The sequence below is a fragment of the Oncorhynchus gorbuscha genome, linkage group LG18, assembly GCF_021184085.1.
Source record: "Oncorhynchus gorbuscha isolate QuinsamMale2020 ecotype Even-year linkage group LG18, OgorEven_v1.0, whole genome shotgun sequence".
NCBI classification, from domain to species: Eukaryota; Metazoa; Chordata; class Actinopteri; order Salmoniformes; family Salmonidae; genus Oncorhynchus; species Oncorhynchus gorbuscha.
This window is the reverse complement of record NC_060190.1, coordinates 4,954,982-4,977,985: the sequence shown is the minus strand read 5'-3', so window position 1 is coordinate 4,977,985 and position 23,004 is coordinate 4,954,982. Positions and strand designations below refer to the sequence as shown.

Below are 23,004 nucleotides of genomic sequence, written 5' to 3'. Positions count from 1 at the left end.
TTCCAACCTAAGTGTATGTAACCTTCTGACTTCAACTGTACATAAAATGTATATAATCACACATAAAATAAACATACGTTAGATATACATGATTTGATAACTATCAAAAAAATGTAATCACTTCAACTGCTCATCTCTCCTCCAACCAGACAGTAGAGTAGGAGGGAGTGGGGTGGAAAGAGAGAGAGAGTGAAGAGGCAAATACGAATAAAGAGGAGAGAAAGAGAGAGTGAAGAGGCAGGTAGAGTAGGAGGGAGTGGGGTGGAAAGAGAGAGAGTGAAGAGGCAGGTAGAGTAGGAGGGAGTGGGGTGGAAAGAGAGAGAGTGAAGAGGCAGGTAGAGTAGGAGGGAGTGGGGTGGAAAGAGAGAGAGTGAAGAGGCAGGTAGAGTAGGAGGGAGTGGGGTGGAAAGAGAGAGAGTGAAGAGGCAGGGAGAGTAGGAGGGAGTGGGGTGGAAAGAGAGAGAGTGAAGAGGCAGGTAGAGTAGGAGGGAGTGGGGTGGAAAGAGATCAACAGAAAGCAGGTAGAGTAGAGAGGAGATGGGGTGGAAAGTCCCTTCAGTCAGCCCATTACAAGTGTCAGGTAGAGTAGGAGGGAGTGGGGTGGAAAGAGATCAACAGAAAGCTGCAGTAACCCCAAGATCACAGCTCCTTCCCTTGTTCAGATCATCCCTTCCCTTGTCAGCTCATAACCCCACATCACATAGTGTCACCTGACAGACTGATAACCCCACATCATTCATCCCCCTCTCCTCCTTCCCTTGTTCACAGACAGACTGATAACCCCACATCATTCACTCCCCTCTCCTCCTTCCCTTGTTCACAGACAGACTGATAACCCCACATCATTCATCCCCCTCTCCTCCTTCCTTTGTTCACAGACAGACAAAGAGCAGGTAACAGGAGTTAAACGCCAGCCAACAAACAGTCACTGACTGTGTTGGGAGTGAACTCAGTCCATTCAGGTTGATCTGGGGCCGTATCAAGCATTTCAGAGTAAGAGCAATGACCTAGGATCAGGTCACCCCTGTCCATATAATCTTATTCATTGCTATCTAAAGCAAAAACTGATGCTAGATCAGCTTTCCTTCCAGCATACCTGTCGTCCACCTGACCTGACCCATCAATAACATTACCTTTAGGTGTGTAATAAACACGGTATCAGCTGTAGGAAAAGGAATAGTCGTGATAAAGTAAAAAAATAGAAATCCGTTTCTGCCTAAGGATGCCTTATCAGCTCCAAATCTCCACAACACCACCAAAATCCATCACACAACCCCTCCAATACATTCCTATACCTCCCTCCTTCAAGAGCAGTTATCACTCTCTTCACCCCAAATCTTGTCCCCCTCCATCACTGAGGCCCCAGCCCAGCTGAGGCCCCCTGTGTCCCCAGGAAGTCTCCGTGGTCCGACCCCCACAGCCGGTAGAACTGGGTGAAGTCAACATAGGGAGGGACCCGTCCGGTCTCGTCTGGCTGCACCGCCTGGCTGCCACGCTGTCTGGAGAGAGTCCCATACAGTGGATATTTTAGTGAACATAATCTTCCTAGAAACAGAATAGAAACAATCCCGCCTGGGATTTTTCCCTTCTCTAACCCACCGAGCTACCTACCTGAAGAGGCTGCCTCCGTCTCCTGAAGACGAGCTGGAGCTCTGGGTGGTCTGGTTATTGGTGGAATGGAGCGTGGTGGTGGGACTCTGGCTGCGGGGTGGGAGGGGGGCGGGTGGGCGAGGGGGAGAGGGGGAAGAGAGGGAAGAGGGGAGAGACAGAGCTCATTTATGGACTGGAGGATGTCAAGGGAGGAACGGCGGATGGCGCTGGGTAGAAGGAGCATGCTAGAGGTGACGAAGGAAGTGAGGAGAAAGAGATGGATGGATGGATGGAGGGAGGGAGGGGAAGAAGAGCAAAAGAAAGGGGGAAAATAAGACAGATGGAGGAGATTCAGAGAAGGAAAATAAATAAGGAATGAAGGAAAGAAGACAGCAAAGTAAAGAAGAGTAGGAGGAATGAACCAATCAATGACTCAGAACAGGGGCCATGCACATGCCTCTTAGAACAACACAGTAACAAGAAGCCAACGTGTGGTCTTAGCCCGGGCCAACAATTACACTACGGTTTATCTGAAATGACCCTAACAAACCCAAATGAAAATCTAAAACGAACTGGCTATGAAACCATCGTCTACACTTGTTGGAGTACGGCCAAGAACACAACATCATCCATCCTGCAGAAGGCGTCCAAATCCAGCCAGGGTGGAAGTGTGCGTTTAGCTTGGTGGATGTGTGTATGTCTTGGGCTGGGTGATATATCGAGTATACAGTATAATGGAATGGATCCACATATCGGTATGAATTTTAACAATACACTAACTACACGGCTCCAAAAAATAAAGGGAACACTTAAACAACACAATGTAACTCCAAGTCAATCTCACTTCTGTGAAATCAAACTGTCCACTTAGGAAGCAACACTGATTGACAATAAATTTCACATGCTGTTGTGCAAATGGAATAGAAAACATGTGGAAATTATAGGCATTTAGCAAGACACCCTCAATAAAGGAGAGGTTCTGCAGGTGGTGACCACAGACCACTTCTAAGTTCCTATGCTTCCTGGCTGATGTTTTGGTCACTTTTGAATGCTGGCGGTGCTTTCACTCTAGTGGTAGCATGAGACTGAGTCTACAACCCACACAAGTGGCTCAGGTAGTGCAGCTCATCCAGGATGGCACATCAATATGAGATGTGGCAAGAAGGTTTGCTGTGTCTGTCAGCGTAGTGTCCAGAGCATGGAGGCGCTACCAGGAGACAGGCCAGTACATCAGGAGACGTGGAGGAGGCCAACAACCCAGCAGCAGGACCACTACCTCCGCCTTTGTGCAAGGAGGAGCACTGCCAGAGCCCTGCAAAATGAACTCCAGCAGGCCACAAATGTGCATGTGTCTGCTCAAACGGTCAGAAACAGACTCCATTAGAGTGGTATGAGGGCCCGACGTCCACAAGTGGAGGTTGTGCTTACAACCCAACACCGTGCAGGATGTTTGGCATTTGCCAGAGAACACCAAGATTGGCAAATTCGCCACTGGCGCCCTGTGCTCTTCACAGATGAAAGCAGGTTCACACTGAGCACATGTGACAGACGTGACAGTCTGGATACGCCGTGGAGAACGTTCTGCTGCCTGCAACATCCTCCAGCATGTCCGGTTTGGTGGTGGGTCAGTCATGGTGTGGGGTGGCATTTCTTTGGGGGGCCGCACAGCCCTCCATGTGCTCGCCAGAGGTAGCCTGACTGCCATTAGGTACCGAGATGAGATGAGATCCTCAGACCCCTTGTGAGACCATATGCTGGTGCGGTTGGCCCTGGGTTCCTCCTAATGCAAGACAATACTAGACCTCATGTGGCTGGAGTGTGTCAGCAGTTCCTGCAAGAGGAAGGCATTGATGCTATGGACTGGCCCGCCCGTTCCCCAGGCCTGAATCCAATTGAGCACATCTGGGACATCATGTCTCGCTCCATCCACCAACGCCACGTTGCACCACAGACTGTCCAGGAGTTGGCTTTAGTCCAGGTCTGGGAGGAGATCCCTCAGGAGACCATCCACCACCTCATCAGGAGCATGCCCAGACATTGTAGGGAGGTCATACAGGCACGTGGAGGCCACACACACTACTGAGTCTCATTTTGACTTGTTTTAAGGACATTACATCAAAGTTGGATCAGCCTGTAGTGTGGTTTTCCACTTTAATTATGAGTGTGACTCCAAATCCAGACCTCCATGGGTTGATAAATTTGATTTCCATTGATTTTTGTGTGATTTTGTTGTCAGCACATTCAACTATGTAAAGAAAAATGTATTTAATATGAATATTTCATTAATTCAGATCGAGGATGTGTTATTTTAGTGTTCCCTTTATTTTTTTGAGCAGTGTATATTCTGAGACAGTGCTCCATATTGGACCACCTCCCTGTCAGTCGTGTCCTAGTGTGCATACAACCATCAGAACGGAGCCCATTCAAATCACTTTCATTCCATCTGTTGTCACGCTCATGCACTACTCATAAAACACAGGCTTCTATTCACAAACATCACACAAATATTGTGATATGATGTGTTGGCCATATCACCCATCTCTAGTGTGTGTCAGCATGCCTGGGAAAGAAAGCATTTGTATCCACTTCCAGGGAAAGAACTGACACTGGGTAGATAGAGGAGAGACAGAGTTCATCTAGTATTATAGTAGTAATATAGTGCTGCTGGGGCAGTTAGAGTCACTGACACTGGGTAGATACGACCACCTAGAGGAGAGACAGAGTTCATCTAGTATTATAGTAGTAATATAGTGCTGCTGGGGCAGTTGGAGTAGGGCACTGTGGGTAGATACGACTTCATCTCCCGTTGGTGAGACACTGGGTAGATGATAGTGCTGCTGGCACTGACACTGGGTAGATGACCACCTAGTTCATCTATTCGGTGTGGGTAGATACGACCACCTAGAGGAGAGACAACAGAGAGACAGAGTTCATCTAGTGCGCGCAGTTTAGGGTGAGTTGGGTAGATATGGAGACATGAGCAGAGTTCATCTAGTATTATAGTAGTAATATACCCAGGTGTGTGGGCACTGACACTGGGTGATGCCACCTCCAGAGAGACAGAGTTCATCTAGTATTATAGTAGTAATATAGTGCTGTGTGGGTAGATACGGAGGAGACAGAGAGACAGAGTTCATCTAGTATTATAGTAGTAATATAGTGCTGTTAGAGTAGGGCACTGACACTGGGTAGATACGACCACCTAGAGGAGAGACAGAGAGACAGAGTTCATCTAGTATTATAGTAGTAATATAGTGCTGCTGGGGCAGTTAGAGAGGGCATGGGTACCACCTAGAGGAGAGACAGAGTGACAGTTCTCTAGTATGGTGCTGCTGGGGCAGTTGGAGTAGGGCACCGACACTGGGTAGATACGACCACCTAGAGGAGAGACAACAGAGAGATACAGAGTTCATCTAGTATTATAGTAGTAATATAGTGCTGCTGGGGCAGTTAGAGTAGGGCACTGACACTGGGTAGATACGACCACCTAGAGGAGAGACAGAGTTCATCTAGTATTATAGTAGTAATATAGTGCTGCTGGGGCAGTTAGAGTAGGGCACTGACACTGGGTAGATACGACCACCTAGAGGAGAGACAGAGTTCATCTAGTATTATAGTAGTAATATAGTGCTGTAGTAATATAGTAGTAATATAGCTGCTGGGGCAGTTAGAGTAGGGCACTGACACTGGGTAGATACGACCACCTAGAGGAGAGACAGAGTTCATCTAGTATTATAGTAGTAATATAGTGCTGCTGGGGCAGTTAGAGTAGGGCACTGACACTGGGTAGATACGACCACCTAGAGGAGAGACAGAGAGACAGAGTTCATCTAGTATTATAGTAGTAATATAGTGCTGCTGGGGCAGTTAGAGTAGGGCACTGACACTGGGTACACTTCATCTAGGTAGTAATATAGATACGACACTGGGTACCCACCTAGAGGAGAGACAGAGTTCATCTAGTATTATAGTAGTAATATAGTGCTGCTGGGGCAGTTAGAGTAGGGCACTGACACTGGGTAGATATAGAGGAGAGACAGATTCATCTAGTATTATAGTAGTAATATAGTGCTGCTGGGGCAGTTAGAGTAGGGCACTGACACTGGGTAGATACGACCACCTAGAGGAGAGACAGAGTTCATCTAGTATTATAGTAGTAATATAGTGCTGCTGGGGCAGTTAGAGTAGGGCACCGACACTGGGTAGATACGACCACCTAGAGGAGAGACAGAGTTCATCTAGTATTATAGTAGTAATATAGTGCTGCTGGGGCAGCACTGACACTGGGTAGATACGACCACCTAGAAACCTAGTAAAACACAAGTAAAAGTGTTAGCTGAATTAGATGAAGAATTCAAGCTTTCCTGTTCATTTGGTATCTGCAGATGATCAGTAATGCATCTGGAAACTGTTTGAATGTATGAGAATCATTTTATAGAATATGAACTGAGGTATAACTCAGACTCATTGGCCAGGTTCAATCTCTACACGGAAGGCTATTGCCTCTATCAGGCAGAGACGTCTAACTCACCATGGTGATCTCTAAAAGTAGAGGTCAACCGATTAATCGGAATGGCCGATTATTTAGGGACGATTTCAAGTTGTCAAAACAATCGGAAATCGGTAGTTTTGGACACCGATTTGGCCGATTTTTAAATTTTATATTTTAAATATATATATATAGATACATAGATATAGAGATATATAAGTTGCTCGCTAATATTAAACTTATCTTATAAAAAACAATCAATCTTCACATAATCACTGGTTAACTACACATGGTTGATGATATTACTAGTTTATCCAGCGTGTCCTGTGTTGTATATAAACGATGCGGTGCGTATTCCCGGAAAAAGGACTGTCGTTGCTCCAACGTGAACCTAACCATAAACATCCATGCCTTTCTTAAAATCAATACACAGAAGTATATCTTTTTAAACCTGCATATTTAGCTAAAAGAAATCCAGGTTAGCAGGCGATATTAACCAGGTGAAATTGTGTCACTTCTCTTGCGTTCATTGCACGCGAGTCAGTCAGTGTATATGCGATAATAATTAACGTTTTGTTTTCAAGATGATAGTTTCCGGATTCGACCATATTAATGACCAAAGGCTCGTATTTCTGTGTGTTATGTTATAATTAAGTATATTATTTGATATTTGATAGAGCAGTCTGACTGAGTGATGGTAGGCAGCAGCAGGCTCGAAAGCATTCATTCAAACAGCACTTTGTGCGTTTTGCCAGCAGCTCTTCACGGTGCTTCAAGCATTAATTTGTTTATGACTTCAAGCCTATGAACTCCTGAGATTAGGCTGGTGTAACCGATGTGAAATGGCTAGCTAGTTAGCGGGGTGAGCGCTAATAGTGTTTTAAACGTCACTCGCTCTGAAACTTAAGAGTAGTTGTCCCCCTTAATCTGCAAGGGCCACGGCTTTTGTGGAGCGATGGGTAACGCTGCTTCGAGGGTGGCTGTTGTCGATGTGTTCCTCGTTCGAGCCCAGGTAAGAGCGAGGAGAGGGACGGAAGCTATACTGTTACACTGGCAATACTAAAGTGCCTATAAGAACATCCAATAGTCAAAGGTATATGGAATACAAATGGTATAGAGAGAAATGTTCCTATAAATACTATATTAACTACAACCTAAAATCTTTTAACTTGGAATATTGAAGTCTCATGTTAAAAGGAACCACCAGCTTTCATATGTTCTCATGTTCTGAGCAAGGAACTGAAACGTTAGCTTTCTTACACAGCACATATTGCACTATTATCTTTCTTCTCCAACACTTTGTTCTTGCATTATTTAAACCAAATTGAACATGTTTCATTATTTACTTGAGGCTAAATGGATTTTTATTGATGTATTATATTAAGTTAAAACAAGTGTTCATTCACTATTGTTTTAATTGTCATTATTACAAATAAACAAACAATTTTTTAAAAATCGTCAGATTAATCGGTATCTGCTTTTTTTGGCCCTCCAATAACCGGTATCTGCTTTTTTTGGCCCTCCATTAACCGGTATCTGCTTTTTTTGGTCCTCCATTAATCGGTATCCGCTTGTTTTGGGCCCTCCAATAATCGGTATCTGCCTGTTTTTTTGGCCCTCCAATAATCGGTATCTGCTTGTTTTTTTGGCCCTCCAATAATCGGTACCTGCTTGTTTTTTGGCCCTCCAATAATCGGTACCTGCTTGGTTTTTTGGCCCTCCAATAATCGGTACCTGCTTGGTTTTTTGGCCCTCCAATAATCGGTATCTGCTTGTTGTTTTGGCCCTCCAATAATCGGTATCTGCTTGTTGTTTTGGCCCTCCAATAATCGGTATCTGCTTGTTGTTTTGGCCCTCCAATAATCGGTATCTGCTTGTTGTTTTGGGGGTCCTCCAATAATCGGTATTTGCTTTTTTTTGGGGGTCCTCCAATAATCGGTATTTGCTTTTTTTTGGGGGTCCTCCAATAATCGGTATTTGCTTTTTTTTTTTTGGGGGGGGGGTCCTCCAATAATCGGTATCTGCTTTTGGGGGGGGGTCCTCCATTAATCGGTATCTGCTTTTTTTTTTGGGGGGTCCTCCAATAATCGGTATCTGCTTTTGGGGGAGGGGGGTCCTCCATTAATCGGTATCTGCTTTTTTGTTGGTCCTCCAATAATCGGTATCGGCGTTGAAAAATCATAAATTGGTCGACCTCTAGTCTACAGTGCTGTCAGGTGGACATCAGTAGCAACACGCAGCCTCAAACCCTGGTCCATTCCTATTCAGAAGGCCATTTAAGGAAAACTGACATATTATATAACCTCTCTTCTAGCATGACATGAGAACACATACAAGCTCCGATCTCAATCGTGTTTTATGCTAATAGTCCCTGTCATTACTCAGCCCCTGATCTTGAATTCCACCCGGGCCAACCTAAAACACCAGAACCTGGTGTCTGGAGGAGTTCAAAGGTTAAATAGAGGTTGTTGAGACATGTAGCTGTTTCTAGTTGTCACCCCATGTCACTAGTTTACATTGCCTTATGTAAGGCAGCCTGTTGTTTTACACCACACAAGCCTGGACACACAGTTGGCTGTTGCCAGTGTCTTCGGTCTGTGTTCAGTCTTACATTGTTCAGAGTTTTGATCCCCCGTCCCCACAGGAGGCCTTTTGCCTCTTGCCAGGCCGTCATTGTAAATAACCATTTGTTCTTAATTGATTAGCCTGGTTAAATAAAGGTGAAATAAATAAAGGTGAAATAAATACAATCCATCTTACCCTGGGAGTGTTTCTGCTCTCTGTGGGCTGGTCTCTCCCCCACCTACCCTGTGTGGGCGTGTCTCTCCCCCACCTACCCTGTGTGGGCTGGTCTCTCCCCCACCTACCCTGTGTGGGCTGGTCTCTCCCCCATCTACCCTGTGTGGGTGCGTCTCCCCCACCTACCATATATATATATATATATATATATATATATATATATATATATACACACTGTGTGGGTGCGTCTCCCCCACCTACCCTGTGTGGGTGCGTCTCCCCCACCTACCCTGTGTGGGTGCGTCTCCCCCACCTACCCTGTGTGGGCGTCTCTCCCCCACCTACCCTGTGTGGGCTGGTCTCTCCCCCACCTACCCTGTGTGGGCGCGTCTCTCCCCCACCTACCCTGTGTGGGCGCGTCTCTCCCCCACCTACCCTGTGTGGGCGCGTCTCTCCCCCACCTACCCTGTGTGGGTGCGTCTCCCCCACCTACCCTGTGTGGGTGTGAGTGCGCCGTCGGCCAGCGTGTAGTTGAGTGTGCGTATCAGCAGCGTCATGTCTTCGTGACGGGAGCAGTGGGACGCTCTCTGGCGTCCGCTGGCGTAGACATCGTGGTGTAGCCGCTTGACCCTCTCCACCACCGACTGGGACACGGCCTCCAGGCTTCCCTGTTGGGCTAGTTCTGCTGCTACCATCGCTACCATCTCCTAGAGGAGGGGGAGGAGAGGGGAAAACAATGCAACGTTTCATCTCATGGTGAAATCAACTGAAATCAGTAGGGAGAGAGAGGGAAGGAGGGAGGGAGGAGGAGAGAGAGGGAAGGAGGGAGGGGGGAGGAGAGGGGAAAACGATGCAACGTTTCATCTCATGGGGAAATCAACTGAAATCAGTAGGGAGAGAGAGGGAAGGAGGGAGGGAGGAGGAGAGGTAGACAGGGGTAGATGATGTTGGAGTTGGGAAGAGGAGAGTAAGAGGTGGTGGTGAACTATGACGATTGGGAAAGACCAGCACCGTCCTCCTTGGAACAAGATATTTATCAAAGAAGCTTGTTGTGAATGTATTGGTTAAGAGGTTCATTGGATAAGTGAATGCACCCACCTGATTGGCCTGTTCAGGTCCGTGGGCGGACTCCAGGGCTTTGATGAGCCCCTCTGACATCAGCAACAGGAAGCCTGTCACACCCTCTAACGATTGGCTGGCCTGGATCTCCGGCTCTGCTATGATTGGCTTGTTCTTGGCGGCGCTGATGGTCGTGGGCGGGGCATGGAGGAAAATGAAGAAGATGGACAGATCGAAAGGAGAGTGAGAGCGAGTGAAAGAGAAGAGAAAGAAAGGATTAAAGAGAGGGATGAGATAGAGGTAAGCGATAAGAGGAAGTGCAGCAAAACATTGTATTGTAGGTTGGAAACAATCTAAAGTGGACCCTACAGCTATTGTATGTAGTAATCATGTGCCTATGAGTTATAGTGTTCGCACTGAGGCGATGTGCCCTAGTAGGAAGTCCACTGTGTGCAGCTCACCCTGCACTAACATACAGAACATGAGCATGTCGACTTCTGCTAAGCAATGAAAACAATCAAGCATCCCAGAAAAGTGCTAAAAATAGCCCACAAATCAATAATTTGCTAGCAACAGGTGACATTCATATTCGGTCAATTTCTGAATCTCACTTAGATAATACCTTTGATGCTATAGTGGCAGCAACACATGGTTATAACATCTACAGAAAATACAGAAATGCCAAAGGTGGAGGTGTTGCTGTTTATAATCAGAACCACATTCCTGTAAAACTTAGAGAGGATCTCATGTTAAATACTGTTGAAGTAATATGGCCACAGGTTTATCTGCCTCACCTAAAGCCCATTCTGGTGGGAAGCTGCTATAGACCACTTATTGCTAACAGTCAGTATCTGGATAAGTTTGAAATGCTTGTTAATGTTTGAGATAAACAGAGAGGTATATTTTGACAGGCTTTGATCACACTGCTCACTCAAGAGAAAGCTTCACACTGTAACTAGCGCCTGCAACCTGGTTCAGGTTATCAGTCAACCTACCAGGGTAGTTACAAACAGCACAGGAATTCAATCACCAACATGTACTGATCACATCTTTACTAATGCTGCAGAAATGTGCTTTAAGGCAGTATCCAAATCCATTGGATGTAGTGATCACAATAGTAGCCATATCTAGGAAAACCAAAGTTCCAAAGGCTGGACCTAATATAGTGTATAAGAGGTCATACAATAAGATTAGCAACAATTCCAATGTTGATGCTGTAAAGAATATTTGTTGGTCTGTGGTGTGTAATGAGGAGCAACCAGACGCTGCACTTGACACATTTAGGAAATGTCTTATTCCAGTTGCTAAGAAGCAGCACCCATTAAGAAAATGACTGTGTAAACTGGTAAATCCCTGTGGACTGATGAGGAATTTAAAAAAGGATGGTTGAGTTGGATGAGACAAAAGGAATGGCAAATAAGTCTGGCTGCACAACCGATTGGCAAACGTCCTGCAAATAGAGAAATCATGTGACTAAACTGAATAAAAAGAAACTATACTATGAAACAAAGATCAATTACATAATGAACGATAGTAAAAAGCTTTGAAGTACCTTAAGTGACATTTTGGGCAAAAATTGAATCAGATGGCTCATTCAACACAAAACCCACTGATATTGCCACTGATATAGATTTTTTTCAATGGCAAGATTAGCAAATTTAGGCATGATATGCCAGTAACAAATGCTGACATTACACATCCAAGTATAACAACTGATAAAATTATGAAAAACAAGATTTGTAATTTTGAATTCCGTAAAGTGAGTGTGGAAAAGGTGAAAAAATGATTGTTGTCCATCAACGATGACAAGCCACCGGTGTCTGACAACTTGGATGGAAAATTACGGAGGATAATAGTGGATGATATTGCCACTGCTATTTGCCACATCTTCAATCTAAGCCTACTAGAGAGTGTGTGGCCCTCGGGCCTGGAGGGAAGCTATTCCGCTACCCAAGAATAATAAAGCCCCCTTTACTGGCTCAAATAGCCCATCAAACAGCCGGTTACCAACCTTAGTAAACTTCTGGAAAAAAATGGTGTTTGACCAGATACAATGCTATTTTACTGTGAACAAACTGACAACAGACTTTCAGCATGCTTACAGGGGGAGACATTCAACAAGCATGGCACTTACACAAATCACTGATGAATGGCTGAGAGAAATTGTTAAAAAGATTGTGGTAGCTGTTTTGTTAAGACTTGTGGCTTTTGACATTATCGATCATATTCTGCTGATGGAAAAACATATCTGTTATGGCTTCATACCCCCTGTCTACCTGTCTAACAGATCACAGAGGGTGTTCTTTAATGGAAGCCTCAACAACACGATCCAGGTAGAGTCAGGGATTCTGAATGACTCAACACTATTGACGTCAGCTACTACAGAGAGTGAAATCACTGCAACACTTCATGAAGAGCTGCTGTTAGTTTCAAAATGGGTGGCAGGGAATAAGTCAGTCCTAAATATTTTAAAAACTAAAAGCATTGTATGTGGGACAAATGATTCACTAAACAATAAACCTCAACTAAATCATGTAATAAATGATGTGGAAAGTTGAGGCGACTAAATTGCTTGGAGTAACACTGGGTTGTAAACTGTCATGGTCAAAACATGTTGATACAACAGTAGCTAAGATGGGGAGAAGTCTGTCCATAATAAAGCGATGCTCTGCCTTAACAACACTATCAACAAGGCAGGTCCTACAGACTCTAGTTTTGTCGCACCTGACTACTGTTCAGTAGTGTTGTCAGGTGCCACAAAGAGGGACCTAGGAAAATGACAATTGTCTCAGAACAGGGCAGCACGGCTGGCCCTTAAAAGTACACGGAGAGCTAACATTAATGATATGCATGTCAATCTCTCATGGAGAGTCTGACTTCATCACTTGTTTTTGTAAGAAGTGTTGACGTGCTGAACGTACCGAGGTGTCTGTATAAACTACTAGGACACCGCTCAGATACCCAGCATACCCCACAAGACAAGTCACCAGAGGTCTCTTCACAATCCTCAATAACAGACTATGAGAGGCACAGAGTACTACATAGAGTCATGAGTACATGGAACTCTATTCCACATCAGGTAACTGATGCAAGCAGTAGAATCAGATTTCAAAAACAGATGAAAATACACCTTATGGAACAGCTGGGACTGTGAAGAGACACTCACAGACACACATACACATGATAAGACACACACTCTACACAGGTCCACAGGATGTTGTACTGTAGAGATGTGATAGTAGAGTAGCGGCCTGAGGGAAAACACTCAATGTGCCGTGAAACGTGTTATGAAATGTAATGTCATGTAATATTTTAAACTATATACAGTGGGGAGAAGTATTTGATAACCTGCGAAATCGGCAGTGTTTCCTACTTACAAAGCATGTAGAGGTCTGTCATTTTTTATCATAGGTACACTTCAACTGTGAGAGACGGAATCTAAAACAAAAATCCAGTAAATCACATTGTATGATTTTTAAGTAATTAATTTGCATTTTATTGCATGACATAAATATTTGATACATCAGAAAAGCAGAACTTAATATTTGGTACAGAAACCTTTGTTTGCAATTCCAGAGAATATACGTTTCCTGTAGTTCTTGACCAGGTTTGCACACACTGCAGCAGGGATTTTGGCCCACTCCTCCATACAGACCTTCTCCAGATCCTTCAGGTTTCAGGGCTGTCGCTGGGCAATACGGACTTTCAGCTCCCTCCAAAGATTTTCTATTGGGTTCAGGTCTGGACACTGGCTAGGCCACTCCAGGACCTTGAGATGCTTCTTACGGAGCCACTCCTTAGTTGCCCTGGCTGTGTGTTTCGAGTCGTTGTCATGCTGGAAAACCCAGCCACGACCCATTCAATGCTCTTACTGAGGAAAGGAGGTTGTTGGCCAAGAACTCGCGATATATGGCCCCATCCATCTTCCCCTCAATACGGTGCAGTCGTCCTGTCCCCTTTGCAGAAAAGCATCCCCAAAGATTGATGTTTCCACCTCCATGCTTCATGGTTGGGATGGTGTTCTTGGGGTTGTACTCATCCTTCTTCTTCCTCCAAACACAGCAAGTGGAGTTTAGACCAAAAAGCTCTATTTTTGTCTCATCAGACCACATGCCCTTCTCCCATTCCTCCTCTGGATCATCCAGATGGTCATTGGCAAACTTCAGATGGGCCTGGACATGCGCTGGCTTGAGCAGGGGGACCTTGCGTGCGCTGCAGGATTTTAATCCATGACGGCGTAGTGTGTTACTAATGGTTTTCTTTGAGACTGTGGTCCCAGCTCTCTTCAGGTCATTGACCAGGTCCTGCCGTGTAGTTCTGGGCTGATCCCTCACCTTCCTCATGATCATTGATGCCCCACGAGGTGAGATCTTGCATGGAGCCCCAGGCCGAGGGTGATTGAATGTCATCTTGAACTTCTTCCATTTTCTAATAATTGCGCCAACAGTTGTTGCCTTCTCACCAAGCTGCTTGCCTATTGTCCTGTAGCCCATCCCAGCCTTGTGCAGGTCTACAATTTTATCCCTGATGTCCTTACACAGCTCTCTGGTCTTGGCCATTGTGGAGAGGTTGCAGTCTGTTTGATTGAGTGTGTGGACAGGTGTCTTTTATACAGGTAACGAGTTCAAACAGGTGCAGTTAATACAGGTAATGAGTGGAGAACAGGAGGGCTTCTTAAAGAAAAACTAACAGGTTTGTGAGAGCCCAGAATTCTTAATGGATCAATACTTATGTCATGCAATAAAATGCAAATTAATTACTTAAAAATCATACAATGTGATTTTCTGGATTTTTGTTTTAGATTCAGTCTCTCACAGTTGAAGTGTACCTCTGATAAAAATTGCAGACCTCCACATGCTTTGTAAGTAGGAAAACCTGCAAAATCGGCAGTGTATCAAATACTTGTTCTCCCCACTGTAACTATATATATAACTGCCTTAATGTTGCTGGACCCCAGAAGAGTAGCTGCTGCCTTGGCAGGAACTGATGGGGATCCTTAATGAATACAAATACAAAAGTGGAGCGTTTTTCCACTTGAAATGTCTTGTACTCAGTCTACCTGCCGCTATGTAGCACTGAAGAAATCCAATTGGAAACTCAATTAAGTGCATTTTTCAGTGGATAAGTTGAATCCTATTCAAAGATCCAGCCTTATATTCATCCGTTTGGCTCAGCTACAGAGGACAGCAGGAAATTGGACTTCTGAGCCTGTGTGTGGGTGTGTGTGTATAAATGGATGTACATGCGCTAGTGTGTGTGTGCACCCCTACCTCAACAGATCTATATCTGTGTAGTTATATTTAACCCTGTAGTCTCCAATCCTCCTGGTGCTGCTCTGACCAGCTATCAGAGCCGCCTGACGAAGACCAGACACATCAAGACCTGGGGGATGGAGGAGAGGATGAGGGGTAAAGTGGGATGAGGTGGAGAAGAGGAGACAGGTGGAGAGGTGAAGGGGAGTAGAGGATGCGACAGGGGGAAAGACAGGGTGGGAGGAGGGGAGGAGGGGGAGAAGAGGAGACAGGAGGAGAGGTGAAGGGGAGTAGAGGATGCGACAGGGGGAAAGACAGGGTGGGAGGAGGGGAGGAGGGGGAGAAGAGGAGACAGGAGGAGAGGTGAAGGGGAGTAGAGGATGCGACAGGGGGAAAGACAGGGTGGGAGGAGGGGAGGAGGGGGAGAAGAGGAGACAGGAGGAGAGGTGAAGGGGAGTAGAGGATGCGACAGGGGGAAAGACAGGGTGGGAGGAGGGAAGGAGGGGAGGAGGTGGAGAAGAGGAGACAGGAGGAGAGGTGAAGGGGAGTAGAGGATGCGACACGGGGAAAGACAGGGTGGGAGGAGGTGGAGAAGAGGAGACAGGTGGAGAGGTGAAGGGGAGTAGAGGATGCGACAGGGTGGGAGGAGGGGAGGAGGTGGAGAAGAGGAGACAGGAGGAGGGATGAAGAGGTGTAGAGGATGCGACAGGGGGAAAGACAGGGTGGGAGGAGGGGAGGAGGTGGAGAAGAGGAGACAGGAGGAGAGGTGAAGTGGAGTAGAGGATGTGACAGGGGGAAAGACAGGGTGGGAGGAGGGGAGGAGGTGGAGAAGAGGAGACAGGAGGAGAGGTGAAGGGAGTAGAGGATGCGACAGGGGGAAAGACAGGGTGGGAGGAGAGGAGGGGATGAGGTGGAGAAGAGGAGACAGGAGGAGAGGTGAAGGGGAGTAGAGGATGTGACAGGGGGAAAGACAGGGTGGGAGGAGGGGAGGAGGTGGAGAAGAGGAGAGGTGAAGGGGAGTAGAGGATGTGACAGGGGGAAAGACAGGGTGGGAGGAGGGGAGGAGGTGGAGAAGAGGAGACAGGAGGAGAGGTGAAGGGGAGTAGAGGATGTGACAGGGGGAAAGACAGGGTGGGAGGAGGGGAGGAGGTGGAGAAGAGGAGACAGGAGGAGAGGTGAAGGGGAGTAGAGGATGGCGGTGATGAAAGTAAGAGAGGAAGGGGAGGAGAAGAGAGGGGAGGGGGAAGGAGAAGAGAGGGGAGGGGGAAGGAGAAGAGAGGGGAGGGGGAAGGAGAAGAGAGGGGAGGGGGAAGGAGAAGAGAGGGGAGGGGGAAGGAGAAGAGGTCACCTTCAACCAGGGTGTGCGTTTTCCAATTAATTGATCCCATTCCATTTTAAAGGCAGACTCAGCAGTATGACGTAGGTGCACAAAGTAAACAGCCCAGTGGGTCAAGTTCCACAACAACTAAGAGCGTTGAAGCGCAAGGCTCAACTTCACCCGTAGCTACCAGGCTGTAACAGCGTGAAGTGAACCCATGCACAGACTGTGTGTGTGTGTGTGTGTGTGTGTGTGTGTGTGTGTGTGTGTGTGTGTGTGTGTGTGTGTGTGTGTGTGTGTGTGTGTGTGTGTGTGTGTGTGTGTGTGTGTGTGTGTGTGTGTGTGTGTGTGTGTGTGTGTGTGTGTGTGTGTGTGTGTGTGTGTGTGTGTGTGTGTGTGTGTGTGTGTGTGTGTGTGTGTGTGTGTGTGTGTGTCTCACCCAGCCCAGCCAGTCTCTGGAGCTCGTCCTCGTTCTCTGTGGTGTGAGGTCGTCCAATCTGGATCACCTGGTTCTGACCGTCGCTGGTTGACTTACACAGCAGGGCCCGGTTGGTACCTGGAACACAACAAAACCATTAGGCCACAATACAAAGACTAACCAATCACAACCTGTTGGTAAGATATCCTTCTCTTCTTATAGGACTTACACAGCAGGGCCCGGTTGGTACCTGGACAACAACAAGCATTAGGCCACAATACAAACACAAGCTGTTGTTAAGATATCCTTCTCCTCTTATAGGACTTACACAGCAGGGCCTGGTTGGTATCTGGACCACAACACAACCATTAGGCCACAATACAAACACAACCTGTTGGTAAGATAACCTTCTCCTCTTATAGGACTTACACAGCAGGGCCTGGTTGGTATCTGGACCACAACACAACTACCCATATGAATAAAATACAGTAAGAGAGTTTGGTTGGTACCGGGACCAGAAACAGAACATAATCTAGTATTGTATAATAATAGCATTTCATTTTATTGATTGATTGGTACATTCATCAATGAAAAGGCTGACCCAGACATCCTCATCACTCAGATGCCTGACTGAAACCAGTCTGAAACAGTCACTGTAATGGAGACCTCGCTGATTACGTCATTCATTAAATGGCTGGAATTCTCGCTCACACACACAAAAGTTCCAAAGTTGTAATTATGTGCAAATAGTTAACCCTAATTGCTGCTGCAAGTCAATCTGGATAAGAGTATCTGCTAAATTACATTTAAAAAAAGAAAGGAATAATTAACTAATTAAATGGTTGTATTTGTCTATTAATTGGTCTTTCTGGTTTTAAGACCAGTTGATTTACAATCAAATAACCTGTCCGTAAATAAATCAAATAACCTGTCCATAAATAAATCAAATAACCTGTCCATAAATAAATCAAATAACCTGTCCATAAATAAATCAATTAACCTGTCCATAAATAAATCAAATAACCTGTCCATAAATAAATCAAATAACCTGTCCATAAATAAATCAAATAACCTGTCCATAAATAAATCAAATAACCTGTCCATAAATAAATCAATTAACCTGTCCATAAATAAATCAAATAACCTGTCTATAAATAAATCAAATAACCTGTCCATAAATAAATCAAATAACCTGTCCATAAATAAATCAAATAACCTGTCCATAAATAAATCGAATAGCCTGTCCATAAATAAATCAAATAGCCTGTCCATAAATAAATCGAATAGCCTGTCCATAAATAAATCAAATAGCCTGTCCATAAATAAATCAAATAACCTGTCCATAAATAAATCAAATAACCTGTCCATAAATAAATCAAATAACCTGTCCATAAATAAATCAAATAACCTGTCCATAAATAAATCAAATAACCTGTCCATAAATAAATCAAATAACCTGTCCATGCTGGTGGGTAATAGCTTGGTAGCATAATTATAGAGGAGACATTGTTTACGTCTTGTGTTCCTGACCGTGACATTGCAACAACTTCCACACCCCTCAGCAGAAATAAAACATAACAAGCCCATAGGACACACACACACACACACACACACACACACACACACACACACACACACACACACACACACACACACACACACACACACACACACACACACTGGCCCCCCAATGGTGGAACAAACTCCCTCACGACGCCAGGACAGCGGAGTCAATCACCACCTTCCGGAGACACCTGAAACCCCACCTCTTTAAGGAATACCTAGGATAGGATAAGTATTCCCTCCCCCCCCTTTAAGATTTAGATGCACTATTGTAAAGTGACTGTTCCACTGGATCTCATAAGGTGAATGCACCAATTTGTAAGTCGCTCTGGATAAGAGCGTCTGCTAAATGACTTAAATGTAATGTAATGTAATGACTGAACAGTCTCCTTCTCCTCCTCTCCACTTTGACCCTGACCTGTACATAGCTGGTGAGGTAGACTGAACAGTCTCCTTCTCCTCCTCTCCACAATGAACAACCTTTCGTTTTTTCTCCCCCTGTAAAATAAATCATTTTCTGCCTTTATTCCGACACTTGCAAACCCCAAGTGTCTTTTCCCCTTCATTCCTCCCTCCCCCTTCTTTCTTAGTCTTTTATTTGGCCCCCAAATCCCCATTTGAGACGGGCAGAGAGGCGATTAACCATGGAGGGGAAAAAAGGACCCCAAATGGCCAGTCTGGAATAGTTGACACCAGATCGTAGCTTTAAAGATCCTTTACAATTATGGAGAACTTAAATCACCAGTGGAGTTTATTGTCTATGAACCAATGACTGACACACACACGTCTGGATTGAATAGTCAGACAGATGGTAAAAGGCCTATTGGACCAATGAGAAATGATTATGAAAATGGGTCTGGTTGTTATATCAACCCACGGTGAAATCCCCAGGGAATGTGTGTGTTCGTTTCAGAAATCTCTTTCTGGCTTTCGGCTAGAATTCTAATTTCCTACCAGAGTGGTCTGGCTTTTAGATTTTTCTCAAATAATATGTTTAAATGTTTTTCCTCTCTGTGCCTTCGGGGGGTCACACAGACAGATGTTGGCGAAGAAAAGAGTTACAGGGCAGAAAGGCTGGAACAAGGCCTGTTGACGTTCTGAATATCATTTCTAACAGGCGTTTTGATTCAGTGAAGTAAATGGCATTGTAACGTGTGTGTAAAAGGTCAGTGAGGACATAAGAAGCCCTAAGAGGTGTAATTGTGTTTGTATGTTTACATGGCTGTGGTCGTGTTAGTGCAAAGGCTGTGCTCCTGCATGTGAGCTTCCTCTGTGTGTGTATGTTTACATGGCTGTGGTCGTGTTAGTGCAAGGCTGTGCTCCTGCATGTGAGCTTCCTCTGTGTGTGTGTGTTTACATGGCTGTGGTCGTGTTAGTGCAAGGCTGTGCTCCTGCATGTGAGCTTCCTCTGTGTGTGTGTGTGTGTGTGTGTGTGTGTGTGTGTGTGTGTGTGTGTGTGTGTGTGTGTGTGTGTGTGTGTGTGTGTGTGTGTGTGTGTGTGTGTGTGTGTTTACATGGCTGTGGTCGTGTTAGTACAAGGCTGTGCTCCTGCATGTGAGCTTCCTCTGTGTGTGTGTGTGTGTGTGTATGTTTACATGGCTGTGGTCGTGTTAGTGCAAGGCTGTGCTCCTGCATGTGAGCTTCCTCTGTGTGTGTGTGTGTGTGTGTGTGTGTGTGTGTGTGTGTGTGTGTGTGTGTGTGTGTGTGTGTGTGTGTGTGTGTGTGTGTGTGTGTGTGTGTGTGTGTTTACATGGCTGTGGTCGTGTTAGTACAAGGCTGTGCTCCTGCATGTGAGCTTCCTCTGTGTGTGTGTGTGGAACAACAGTACGTACCCACATTGGCGATGTAGAGCTTGTTGTTGTGTATCAGAGCCACAACAGCGGTAGCTCCACCAGACACTTCCTGCTCCAGGTCCTTCAGCCTCTCAGAAAGCTTCTGACTCTGGGGGGAGAGCTGGTGGAACGATACTCCCTGGTGGAGGGGGGAGGGAGATGTAGGGGAGGGAGGGAGGCAAAAAAATAAGAAGATGGTAATAGGAGAGAGGAGATTAAGAGATTTAAGAATGTTAGTTAAGGTCGATTAAATGGCTAATGAGACTATATTGATTCCCAATGACTACATTCTAATGTGAATTAAAACGGTGGTTGCCATGGAAATCTAAGTAGTAGAAGGAAACTTAACACGCTATGAGTGACAGAGTGCCATGCTTACCTCAGGTAGTTGGGATATAATAGTAGCCTTCTCTGCAAGAGCGTCACCGATTGTCTCAAAGTAACTCTTCTCTACAACGTCGAAGGCCTTAGGATAAAACAACAGAATCAATGGTATAAACATTCAAATAGCATTTCTTACATGATGCTTCTGCGAATGCATTCTACCTAGAGCAGACAGGATTCCAGGCATACACGCTGATTCAAAGACATAACAGTTGATATCTCTCACACACACACACACCTGTGAGAGAATTCTGCGGACATCAGAGTCAGTGTGTGTAGACTTGAGCTGTCCCAGAAGCAGTTCTGCTGTCAGACACTGAGAGACGAAGCTGGACACTCTGCTCCCATCAAACCCATTAAACACTCCATACAGGAAACAGCCTTCCTCACCTCTGATTGGACAGAAAGAAACAACTGTCTGAGTGGTCAAAACAAGAACAACTCTTATGTTAGATTGGTCTGTTGCGAGACACTGGTCAAGTTTGTTTTGTTTGGCCCGGATCCCCCTTGTGGGCAGTTGGATTATTTTAGACCATTCCATTGGTACTAAGGAGAACTCTCCACCCACGGGGGCACCGGGCCATGCAACAACAAACTCACCCATTGAGACACTAAAATAGACACTGCTCCCATCGAACCCTGTACAGGAAACAGCCATCCTCACCTCTGATTGGACAGAAGCAACTCTTTATGTCTGATTGGTCAATATTCCTAGAAGTCTTCCTGGCTGTGTAATCTGCACAGATCACCAGCCTTGGTAAGTGTGAGTATGGAAGCTACATACAGGTGTGGGTAATACAGCAGGGCTCTCTCTTTTTTGGCCCACGACCCCACCATGTAAAACGTGATGTAATCAACAACGGCCAATGTTGATTTTTTAAATTGGGGCCATGACAGTCTATTACAAATCACACTGACAGTACTTTTGACAGTATATCAATATGAAGGAAGAATGGTTTGAAGTAAGGCTGGGACAATACCAGTATTGCGATATTGTTTCCAAGATTTTTTTTTTTTTTTTCACCAGGTAGGCTAGTTGAGAACAAGTTCTCATTTACAACTGCGACCTGGCCTAGATAAAGCAAAGCAGTGCGACACAAACAACAACACAGAGTTACACATGGAATAAACAAGCGTACAGTCAATAACACAATAGGGAAAAAAAGGAAGTCTATATAGAGTGTGTGCAAATGGCATGAGGTGGTAAGGAAATAAATACGCCATAGTAGCGAAGTAATTACAATTTAGTAAATAAACACTGCAGTGATAGTTGAGCAGATGGTGAAGTGCAAGTAGAAATAAATACTGGTGTGCAAAAGAGCAGAAAAGTAAATAAAAAACAATATGGGGATGAGGTAGGTAGATTGGGTGGGCTATTTACAGATGGGCTATGTACAGCTGCAGCGATCGGTTAGCTGCTCAGATAGCTGATGTTTAAAGTTAGTTTGGGAAATAAGTCTCCAGCTTCAGCGATTTTTGCAATTCATTCCAGTCATTGGCAGCAGAGAACTGGAAGGAAAGGCGCCCAAAGGAGGTGTTGGCTTTGGGGATGACCAGTGAGATATACCTTCTGGAGCACGTGCTGTGGGTGGGTGTTTGGGGGGGGGGGGGGGGGGGGGGTGGAACTAGGCCCCACATCTGATGTAGTGTGTGGTCTTGTCCAATCTGTTCTACTGAGGCTTGTAGAGGTAAACTGTTATGCAGGTGAATGAGGACCCAAAAGCGACTTGGCGAAAACAGAGTCTTTAATCCAGTAAAGGAAATAGCAATACTCCTAGACAAATCGGAGCGGTAAATAAAGCATAAAAAACAATTCCACTCGTAATGACGAGAACAGACTGGAGACTCGATCATAAACTGTAGGTTGCCTCGGGAAGGCACTTGACCGTAGCAGACTCAGACACCTGCTCACCACGCAGCATCTGAGGGAAACACAACACGACAGGGCGATACAAAGACACAGCACGGTGAACAATATACAAGGATCCGACAGGACAGAAACGGAAAACAAGGGGAGAAATAGGGACTCTAATCAGGGGAAAAGATAGGGAACAGGTGTGGAAGACTAAATGATTGATTAGGGGAATAGGAACAGCTGGGAGCAGGAACGGAACGATAGAGAGAAGAGAGAGAGGGAGGGAGAGAGAAAAAAGGGAACGAACCTAAAAAGACCAGCAGGGGGAAAACGAACAGAAGGAAAAGCAAAATGACAAGACAATATAAGACAAAACATGACATAAACAGCAGACACACGTGTTTCTGAGCGTCTCATCTTTCAGTAATGGGGTCATAAAGCGTTCAAAAGAGAGCCACAATTGTAGGAAGAAAATAAAAACCACTCTTTATTACAATTCAATTCA

The 23,004-nt window shown here is 45.3% G+C and overlaps 1 protein-coding gene across 2 annotated transcripts; it reads right to left on the bottom strand.

The window, feature by feature from the left end:
* Nucleotides 1–716: 716 nt before the first annotated feature.
* Nucleotides 717–21,200, bottom strand: LOC124004368 (TGF-beta-activated kinase 1 and MAP3K7-binding protein 1-like). Of its 2 annotated transcripts, XM_046313215.1 has the most exons (9): nucleotides 20,883–21,200; nucleotides 20,640–20,726; nucleotides 20,261–20,399; nucleotides 16,887–17,003; nucleotides 15,148–15,259; nucleotides 9,917–10,061; nucleotides 9,312–9,525; nucleotides 1,612–1,701; nucleotides 717–1,499 (listed from the first exon to the last, which is right to left on the bottom strand). In XM_046313215.1, exons 1-9 carry the CDS (start codon nucleotides 21,183–21,185, stop codon nucleotides 1,327–1,329), a joined length of 1,380 nt encoding a protein of 459 aa, XP_046169171.1. In that variant the 5' UTR covers nucleotides 21,186–21,200; the 3' UTR covers nucleotides 717–1,326. The 2 variants fall into 2 exon arrangements, with proteins under 2 accessions (XP_046169171.1, XP_046169172.1); XM_046313216.1 differs by lacking the exons at nucleotides 717–1,499; nucleotides 1,612–1,701 and adding an exon at nucleotides 5,724–5,806.
* Between the last annotated feature and the right edge of the window lie 1,804 nt (nucleotides 21,201–23,004).